The sequence below is a fragment of the Chlamydotis macqueenii genome, chromosome 3 (assembly GCF_036417535.1).
Source record: "Chlamydotis macqueenii isolate bChlMac1 chromosome 3, bChlMac1.mat, whole genome shotgun sequence".
Lineage (NCBI taxonomy): Eukaryota > Metazoa > Chordata > Aves > Otidiformes > Otididae > Chlamydotis > Chlamydotis macqueenii.
In genome coordinates this window covers 78,588,105-78,598,023 of record NC_141558.1, presented here as the reverse complement: position 1 = coordinate 78,598,023, position 9,919 = coordinate 78,588,105, and the positions used below count along the sequence as shown (strand labels likewise).

The window sequence follows — 9,919 nt, the reverse complement described above, 5'->3', positions numbered from 1 at the left end:
AGTAAATGTATTGTCTGCTCAAATGTACATCTTTTATCCTCGATTTCCAGTGGCGTTAATGGAAATGTAACAATGTGCGTGCTGTTCTGCAAAGTCTCAATGAGATGAACGGGATTTTGGATGAACCCCTCTCCCCATTGCATACAATAAGGTAACATAAATGGATTGGGCTTACGGCTAGAGGACAATGAGATCTGGTTCTGTTTCTGCCTCTGACACCGAATTGCTGCATGCCTTCCAGCAAGATGCTCAGGAGTGGATTTTGCCACCCTTCATGGGGAGAAACAGTAGGTTGGCTCTTAGGGAGCCAGGGGTCCTGTTTGCGGAGCTAGGTATGGTGGTGCATTTTCAGCAAATATCACCTCGTCCTCCAGGCTTTCAGTTTTGTTGTGTCCGGCTTCACCATCGAGGAAGCCGATACTTTTCCCTCGTGCTGAGTACTTGCACCTCCCTTCCCACCCAATTGCAGCAGCTGGAAATCAGTGCTTCTGACAATCAATCAGGAAGAATAGCATGCCCAGAGTCACAAGCCCTTGTAACAGACTGGTTCTTAGCCTCTGCAAGCTGAAGCAATTCCTTTGCTACAAAATGGGGCTTGTTTTGTAGCTGAGTGCCACCTATACAGCTTTGTAACCCATGCTGAGACCTACAAGCTTGGGTTGGAGCTTTGGTTTTCTGGCTGTTGGTTTGGTTTGGTTTTTTTCTCCTAGAGAAGCTCTGTTATTTATGCCTTGTTTTTAAACAATTTGGAAACACAGAGAATGTGCATGGACAATAGCTGTTTATAGAAGTTAACTGGCCTACCTCTATTAATTCTGCATGTTGTAAATAGCAGAAGCAGTTCATTTACTTTACCGGCTGACCAGAGAACTCAGTTTTTAAAGATAAATCACCAGCGCTGTGCAGAAGGCATCCCAATACTTCCTTCCTTCCTTCCTGTGTGTTGCTGCTTAAGCATAGAAAGACCTATTTGTGATGAAATATGGCAAAAAAAAAAATTGCACAGTTGAAATCTCCGATCCTCATTTAAAAATTCCATAAAGAGATGCTGTATTCATTACCAGCAAAGAAATCCTGACTTTCCCAGAGCAGCAGTGAGTTTCTTCCAACCCTTATTCTCCGAGGACAAACACCGAGTGTTGACATCATGCCAACATGAGAAGATTGATGCCTCCCTGTGAGCGATTTCTCAGTGCAGATTAATGAGAAGAGTCCACGGGTGCTCTCTAGTGACAGCATAATCTTTTCAGCCACAAAATCTATGACTGTTTAGCTGGCTCTTGGGCCACTTTGGCCCTGCTCTCAGGTCAGCGGACTGACCCACTTGTTGTTTCGACCAGTCTTTCCATGTGTCGGTGCTCAGCTGGTTACAAAAGGTGCAGGGAGTAAATAACATATATCGTCTGTGTCAGGGAGAACTCCCAACGGGCCGGTCTAGCGCCTTGCCATTCCCCGTGGCCTTGTTTCTTTGCCCAGGAAAAGCAAGATGGCATTAACGGGCTACTGCCAGAAAATGGCTGAGAGCCATATGCAGTGCGTGATCAGGACACTGATTCTGAGGAGGGGGGTTAGGCACCCTCCAGGACGATTGCAGCGAAGTTTAGGGGCCTTTACTGGGGCAAACTGCTCAGGGATTTCAGCTGACTTCCCCTTCACCCCCCATTTTCTGCCCCATTGTGGAGCGCAGGGCAGACCCACGCCTGCGTCTAAGGAACAGACAGCGCACGCTGGAAGCCCGTTTCTCAATAAAGTAGCAGCCTTGTGCATTCTTCCAAGATTTAAGAAAACAACCGGCAGATGTGAATGATTTATTTTTCCTCCCTCTTCTGCTGCGGTTTATTTTTTCCTCTTGTTAGCGAGGGCTCAGCTGCTAACCCAAACAATTGCTGAAATTCCACCTGCCCACCTGCGGCCCCTCCTTCCCACGGCTTGCTCGGGCCCTCGTCCTCCTCCGGGATATTGGAGTGGGGGGGAACTCCGTCCCGTTTTCTTAGGGAGAGGAGGAAGGAGAGGGAGGGGAGGGGCCGGGCGCATTCTTCCGCGCTTCTCTGCCAAGAAGTCGGTGACGATGAACTCATCCCTTGCCCCTCGCAGAAAGTTTGCTCCCTCCCCTTCTCCCCCTCCCCTCCCGCCCGCTGCCGCCGCGGCAGCAGCAGCAGCTCCCAGGCTGGCCCCGGCCCCGGCGGCCCCGCTCCTGCTTAATATTCCGGCTGCTCCGCCGGTGTTGTGCTTGGCTCCGGCGGGACCGCAACTCACGGCTGGAAACCGGAGCCAATTTTCTGTCTGACGTCTCGCAGTGTTTTGACTGGAGGCAGATCCAGTTCAGCCCGATCGGGGCTGGTGGAAACAACTGCCCGGAGTCTCCTCCGCCGTCTCCTTCTGTGCGGGAGGGGAGGAAGAAGAAAGAAACGCGATTCCCCGGCTGCGGGGCGCGCTCTCTCCACACGCACACGCACCGCAGCCACACACACGCGCGCACACACCCACGGGCTCGCACGCCGCTCGGTGCCGGTGCCGACGCCGCCGGGAGAACATGGGAAGCGAGTGAGCGGATCCGTGCCGGTGCGTGAGCGGGGCCGGAGGGTGGAGCGGGGGGTGGGGGGGGTGGCGCGCACAAACTCCCGGTGCCGCGGACCCCGCGCCCTTTGTGGGAGGGGGCTCCGGGCTTTTTCCTGCCGTGAGAAGGAAAAAAAAAAAAAAAAAATCGCGTCCGTGTCAGATCTACATGCGCGGGTGTGTTATGTGTGTGTACGGAGAGGTGGGGGTGCGGGGGGGATGAGGTGAAGGGGGCGCCGGGCGCTGACCGCGCTGCTTCGCTTCCAGGTGCCGGCGCCCGCCATGACCCTGGTGCTGCCCACGCAGCGGCTGGGCCGCCCCATCGCCGCCGAGGGAGCCGCCGACCTCGCCGCCTACCGCGCCCTCTGGCAGCCGCCCTGCTGCGGCCGAACCGGCCCCCCCGCCCCGCCGGGCCCCCCGCCGGCCCCCGGGTCCCCTGCCGCAGGTAGGCACTGCCGGGGCCGCCCCCGTCGGGCACCCCGGGCCCCGCGGCGGCGGGCGGAGGGGGAACGGCACCGGCTGCCGGGGCCGGCGGCCGCAGCAGCCCCTCGGCGGGGACCGAGCCGCCGCCGCCGGGTTGCGGGTCGGCCCGGGGAGGGTTTGTTTCCGATGGCTGCAAACGTGCGTGGAAAGACGGCGGTGGAGTTCTCCCCCGGCGCGAAGGGGAAAGGAAAAGTATTTTGTTTGGAGAACCTCCGGCAAACCGCATGTCATTTGTCATCTCTGATTTATTACCCGCAGGATCGCATTACAGGGGAATTTCAAGTCCTGTAACGGCATCCAAGATCACATACTTTAAAAGGAAATATGTGGAAGAAGAGGATTTTCATCCACCGCTCAGCAGCTGTACGCATAAAGTACGTTTTCTAGTAGTCGTTATTTTTACTCCCAGTTTCAGATGCTTCGTAACACTGGGTTGACCCATTTCCAGGAGGCTGAAACACTGCTGAAATGGGGAGAGTGATCCAGCTGTTTGCTCAGAAACAAGTAGCTGTCACTTGTTCCCATTTATTGTTTTATTGTCATCAAATTGCTTAAGAAGCAAAGGCGTTTCTTCATTTGTAATAACTGTAAATGGAAATGCTGAGAAAAACTTTCTTTTGCAGATTGTTTTGTTCCTAGACAGTTTACAGAAACAGCTCCCTAACAGCCTTCCAACAGCAGAAGTGAGGAACTCGAATAAAAAGGGCCCGTGATTCCCCACTTCATTCAAAACTTTTTCCAGGGGAGAAAAAAGTAATAGGTTCCATGTACCCCACACGGGTTACAGATCCTCTAGAAAAGTAGCATTATTTGGAAAGTGAGTACAAGCTCCTTAATCCTGTTTATTAAAAAGCTAATAACTCCAAAAGAACAGATTAGTAAGTGAAAGATTTTTTTTTTTTTTTTTTTACTGAAAGCTGTCAAGGGAGGGATTAGAGCAAACATTTCCCAGGCCAGTGAATACAAAAATTGAAATCTAACTTCTTTCTTTATGAGAGATTTTATGCTCTCGTTCATTAAGGGCTCAGTCCTGTAGGGAAATGAATGCCTGGAGCGATGCGCTTGAGGATAGCGAGTGCTGTGAGACGCCGTCCTCTCCTTGCTGGGTCGTACCTGGCCCATGGCGGTCCCGTGTTGCCCATGTACTATTGGTGATAGAGAGGACACGACATAAAGCACAGCTTAGGGGAGCCCCAGAGACAGAAAGCTAAACCAGATGAATACACGGAGCAAGTTTGTATGGTCTCTTTACCTGCATCGCAGAGGCAGCCATCTGAGATGCGAGGAGAACCGAGTGTCTCGTCCCCACCACGGACACTGGGCAGGGAGGTCTGCACAGTGGGATCCCGTTTCCCTGGAGGGATTTCCGCGGAGGAGAAGCGAGTAGTAACACTGAGCTCGCTTCCCAAGTACCTTAGAGTAGCTGAAGGAATTTTCAGCTACAGAGAACGTTGGCTGGAAGTCAGTACCTGACCGGGAAGGTGAAAACCCGCCCTGCCATTAATTCCAGAAGATGTCCCGTCTGCTGCCAGAGCAATGATTAAATAGCACCAAGGGTGCTGAAAAATGTGCTCTGGTTAGTGAGCGTGTCTCCCACATGTCGCATCACTCTCTGATTTCAGCAAGTTTTTTTCTTGTCTAGACCGTTGGATTTTTATGTCGGTGATTGTTTTCCTCACAAAGAGGAGGAACAGTTATTTATCCCTTTCTAACATCATAAGAGCCACTTGTAGAGGTGTTGGTGAGACATACGTGTCCCAGACATTGTTTTGTGCTGTTGTAGAAGTGTGTCATAACAGAAACCCTGGGTCACCAGTTTCTTCTGTTCAGCACAAGTGTGTTTTCTGCTTTGCAACACTGAGCTCTAGGGAAGGGAGGAGGCCAGCCAGATTTCTTTGAATTTCTTACCTCTGCTGCCTAGTAAAGGAAGAGTTATTTTCTGAGATTCCTTGTCCCACAGAGGGTATGGGCCTGGAGCCCCTCTCCAGAGGGCTGTTGGCAAACATTTGTAGTAGAAAGCTTTTGACAACTTGTTTCTACTGTAGTTTCTACTACAACTAATGGCCCTCCAGGACATATCTCCAGGAGGAACACAGTTCAGGGCTTACTGGTTTGCTCCAGGCTTTTATGGCTTCACTGACTGCTGCTGCAGCAGGTATAAAGGACGCAAATTAACCTATAGGCTTAATATAATTTAAAATGAGTCATTTATTATAGAAAATTACTCTCTCTAACAAAGGAGAGCTTCAGCTGTGAACTCGCATGAAAACACGGCCAATTTTTCTTTTTACGAGGCGCTGTGCTGCTTCTAAGCCCTGCAGACAGGACCAAGCTGTGGAAAGAGCTAGAGGGCTGAGGAGCGCTGAATGGATGTGAAAAGCAGCTGTGCTTTAAGCTCTTTCAGTCCTCATAGCTACGACTTCCACTCGGCAAAAATGCTGTAACCATGTGGGAAAGGGAAGAATGATCAAGCCACAGATGGGGGGGATTTAGAGCAGTCTTTCTTTGTGCTGTGCTGCTCTCCTCCTACGCAAACCAAATTCTTACTAAAAATGAAAATTGGTTAATAGTGCTTACAGTAGCATGTGTTGCCCCCTCTCTTATTTTGATTCCCAGGGTAGCGATTACAGCGCAGAATCTGGGGCCTCCCAGGGGCAGTAACCTGCTCGTGCTGCCAGTGCTGAGAAAGGGCGTCCTGGAAGGACCATGGAAGGGAGAACAGATCCGTGGGCGTCCAGCCAGGATTTCTGCAAATCCCTATCCTCTCTTCGTTTCCTGACCTTGTCCCTGCCTATCTGTGTTCCCACCGGTCCTGTAGAACGCAGGGTGCAGTGTGCAGGCCAACAGCTGCTCTCCAGATGCTGCGATGCTTTGGGATGGGTTTCTCCCTGCCTCCCTCCCTGCGTGCACTTCTGTACCCAAGAGCAGTATAAGGGAGCTTGGCAAACGGAGACCTCCTCGCTGGAGGGCCTCTTCCACTGGCAGTGGATGAAATGCTCCGACACTCGCTGGCGTGAGGCGATGGCTGCTGGCTGCGTCTTGCAAACCTTGAGGCTGCAGGAGGGGACCTTTGCCTGGCTTCAGAGCTTTGTGGAAGCCCCGCAGGGGGTGATGGAATTGGGGCCATTTACATCAGAAAGACCCCAGCCATCACTGGAGCAAAACTGTTCAACAATTCTATGTTTTAACTCCAAATGCAAATTAAGAGCCAGATCTGTGCATCTGGATTTTGCTCTCCCATCCTGGATTTGGGCCCTGTGATTGCTTCTGTGGTGTAGCGCTCAGCTGCTTACCTCCTAAACCTGGGTCAATGCTGTGGCCAAGTAGAAGCAGGTCCCCAGCTGCATGGATATGCAAAATGAAAAGCTAGTTTTGGGCACCTCAGAAAGGGAATGAGAAAAGTAGTGGCACAGGGGGAATTGTTTGCTTCATTTTCTTTCTCCTTGCCTGGAACAAAACCGGTTGCCTTCAGTTCTATATCTTCTGTCTTTTGTGTTTTTCAGACAATCTCTGTGTTTGAGGAGCGGGCCCACATCCTTTACATGTCTTTGGAGAAGCTGAAATTCATTGATGATCCTGAAGTCTACCTGCGGAGATCCGTCCTCATCAACAACCTAATGAAGAGAATCCATGGAGAAATCATCATGCAGAACAACTGGTGCTTCTCCGCCTGCTCCTTCAGTGGCACCTCACCTCAAGAGTGGTTTGTGCCTCAGGACTGTCCGTACAGAAAACGCCTTCGGATGGCAAAGGAGGAGTATGAGAAGCTCCACACGTGCTGCTTCTATCAAGAGTGTGGCAGTCACTATTTAAATCTACCCTACTCTGTTAACACTAATTCAGAAAATACATCTTCCTCTTCCTCCTCCTCCTCCCCCCCCATTTCTTTGCCAAGCTGTTCCCACCAGGTGGATTATGACATTGGCAGCGCCCCTTCTTACAGGAGTGATGACCAGATACCTGCTCATGAAATATTCATCACAAATGCCAAGTCTCATGGTGATCAGGAAAAGGCAAAATTTAGTGACGAGAAAGGAGGTAATGAACCTGAGCAGGAGAGCGTCGCCCTAAACTGTGAACCTGTAAGAGGCACCCATGCTCTCGAATGTAAAGGCAAATTTTATGACTATTTTGAGACTGGATGTAATGACAAGAGCAACATAAGTGAATCTTGGAAAAAGTCCTTAAGGAAAAAGGAATCTTTACCAAGTAATAAAATGTGCTGCAGCAAAGGAAGTAAAATATGAGGCATCTTTCTTGCTCTATTGAAGCATGCGCAGCGTGTTAATCGTCTATCAAATTTTTATTTTGAATGGATTTTTTTTTACCATTTTCTACAAATGATACAATCATGCCACAAACATTACATGTAGTTTTAAATGACTGGAGAGCAGATTGTGTGAAGCGTCTCTATGATCTGCATCAGCGGGCTATTTATAAATATGGAGACTTCATAAAGAACACAGTTGCGTTGCTGTTTGGCGCTGTAGTCTGTATAGCTATGGTGTAGCTGTCGTTACTGAAAATACCAATCAGCCAGATGGGGAAAACATATCGTTTTATGTATCCCCACCCCCAAGAAGTCTGCCATTAATTAAGAAGAACCTCCATTATCTTTACCGAGGAATTAGAAGTCTGGTAAACAAATTGATGCTACCAGCAAGGGTGATGCGCTCCTTGTAACTTGGTATTTGTTCTGACAAAGGACTATCTTCATGGACTGGGAATAAACCATCCTTACTTCTTGTACTGATACTCTTGAATTCCTGGATTCAGCGTCTTGTTCAACTCACAAAATAGGACATAGCATAAAGAAATAACCTGTTTCTGGGCACTTAATCAGAAACACAACATGCAGCTCAAATACTTGCATATTTTCACTTCGGCTGTAATAACTAATGAGGCTTGTTGTAATACAGGGCAGGTTTTTTTTTTGGTGCCTTACTTTTTTGTCTTAATTTTTGCCAGCGTGAAAATTAAGTATAAATCAGTGATACAGCAGGGATTTAACCTAAACAGAGGAAAAAAACCCAACCCACAGGGTGGATCAATATTATTAGAAACCTTTAACCTTTGAAGTACTGAGTTCAACTTCCTATTCAAACCTCTCTGTTCTTCCTTTTTGATGCTCAATTGCTTTTTGATTTGCCATCTTTAGGAAGGGATTTAAGAAACAATAGAGAGATGTCTCTTGTAAACAAGCATTCGATGCTTGAGTGTTTCTATGGCAACTGTCTGTTGCTGGGGCTCTTTTTTTTCCTTCTTCGTGTAATGAAGTTCATGAACCAGTGGCATGTTTTATACTTTATTCTGTTTCGCATAATTTCTCTCTTTTAGATTGCAAAAGCATGCGGGAGTTTTCTATGACTTTTGCCGTTGATTTAAAAAAGACAAGAAAGCAAAAAGCACAATGTTAATCAATAATGTGATAAACACGATTTTATCTGAATGAATGTAAGGGGTTTAATTTTAAAAAAGAACATTTTGGAGAAATGAGCTGAGATTTCAGTGGCTAAGGACAACATTTAGTCATCCCTACGTAGACCATTTGCAGAAGTGCGCTGTTTAAAATGCCCAGAAGACATTAGTTGGAGTTGGACCGAGAGGACTGTGAGTCTTAGATCCACCAAATTAATTAGTTCCCACAGTCCCCATAACAACTGGCAGGATGTGCTTGGCAAAATAGCCACATCCAAGCCATGGCTGACTCATAATAGCTGCCTGTTCGTGCAGCATCGTGCACCCAAGTGATATCTTCTCTGCCTCATTCTTGTCCAAAGGGTGAAATTCACCTCTCTGCTGGGGAACGACCCACTCAGCACCGGGCACGAGACACCGCCCTGGGCTGCCCCCAGCGTGATGCTGGAGTCGGCCAGGTCTCTGTGACAGAGACCTGCTCTGGGTTTCATGGGTTCAGCACGAGTCCTCCTGGGCCATGGTTATTTTGCGTAGCATGCGCACCCCACAGTGTCACGTTTGCAAACTGGGCAGTTTTCTTTATTAAGCCCAGCGGTCACAGGAAAAAGCTCTCACCCCCAGCCAAAGTGACCACAAAGAGAGTAGGATGTAAATCAATGATAACCTTTATGTGGTCAGGTGAGTTGGAACTGACAAGTTTGTAAGGGTTATCATTGGGAAGAACAACAAAGAAAGAAGGTATAAATCCCACCTGATTTCTCCAAGACAAGCTTTTTTTATTAGTAATAATAATATTAAATATAGATCTCATTCATACAGTGTATGAGTAGGATCATCATTTAGACATTTGTCCACAAGGACCAATTTTTTAAAAAAAATCTGATTTTTCTTGTGTTATACCCGGATAGTCTAGTAATGTCTGCTCTTTTCCAATATTTGATAAACACTTGATGTTTTAAGCTTAAATATTAGATGCTTGTATACTAATGTGTTGTTGTAGTAAAGTGAAATTTCCTTGATATATATTTATTAAAATGACCAAAATTCATTTTAATTTTACATCTCCAATGGCTGCTGGGTCCTTTCCCGCGTGTTCCCCTCCCTCACCCAAAGAAGTGCCGTTTAATCAAACTGCTCCCTTCTGAAGAGGTTAGACTGCAGTTGACTGTGCACCTCAAGTTGAGTCCAGGATGGAGCTCAGCTTTCTTGGGAGCCTTTAGGACAGTCTGGAGGGGCACTGAGAAGCAACAGACTTCTTTGTGGATGAAGGCTGGCCTAAGGGTAAGCGGTGTTTTTCTGCCTTTCTCCATACCCTGCCTCACAAAATAATGGCCAGTGCCGAAAGCAGACCTATGGGACTTGGGAGTCCACTGAGTTATCCTGTTTGCTTCAGAAGAGACAGAGGTATTTAATGTTAGAAAAGGGGGCTGGAAACACCCTTGCCCAATTGACAGAAATGCTA

The 9,919-nt window shown here is 48.2% G+C and overlaps 1 protein-coding gene across 1 annotated transcript; it reads left to right on the top strand.

Annotated features, from left to right (window-relative positions):
* The first annotated feature begins 2,432 nt into the window (after window positions 1-2,432).
* On the top strand, window positions 2,433-9,516 carry SERTAD4 (SERTA domain containing 4). Its single transcript, XM_086744483.1, has 4 exons — window positions 2,433-2,562; window positions 2,824-3,001; window positions 3,298-3,413; window positions 6,543-9,516. The coding sequence occupies exons 2-4, from the start codon at window positions 2,839-2,841 to the stop codon at window positions 7,284-7,286; spliced, it is 1,023 nt and encodes a 340-aa protein (XP_086600609.1). The 5' UTR covers window positions 2,433-2,562; window positions 2,824-2,838; the 3' UTR covers window positions 7,287-9,516.
* The last annotated feature ends 403 nt before the right edge of the window (window positions 9,517-9,919 follow it).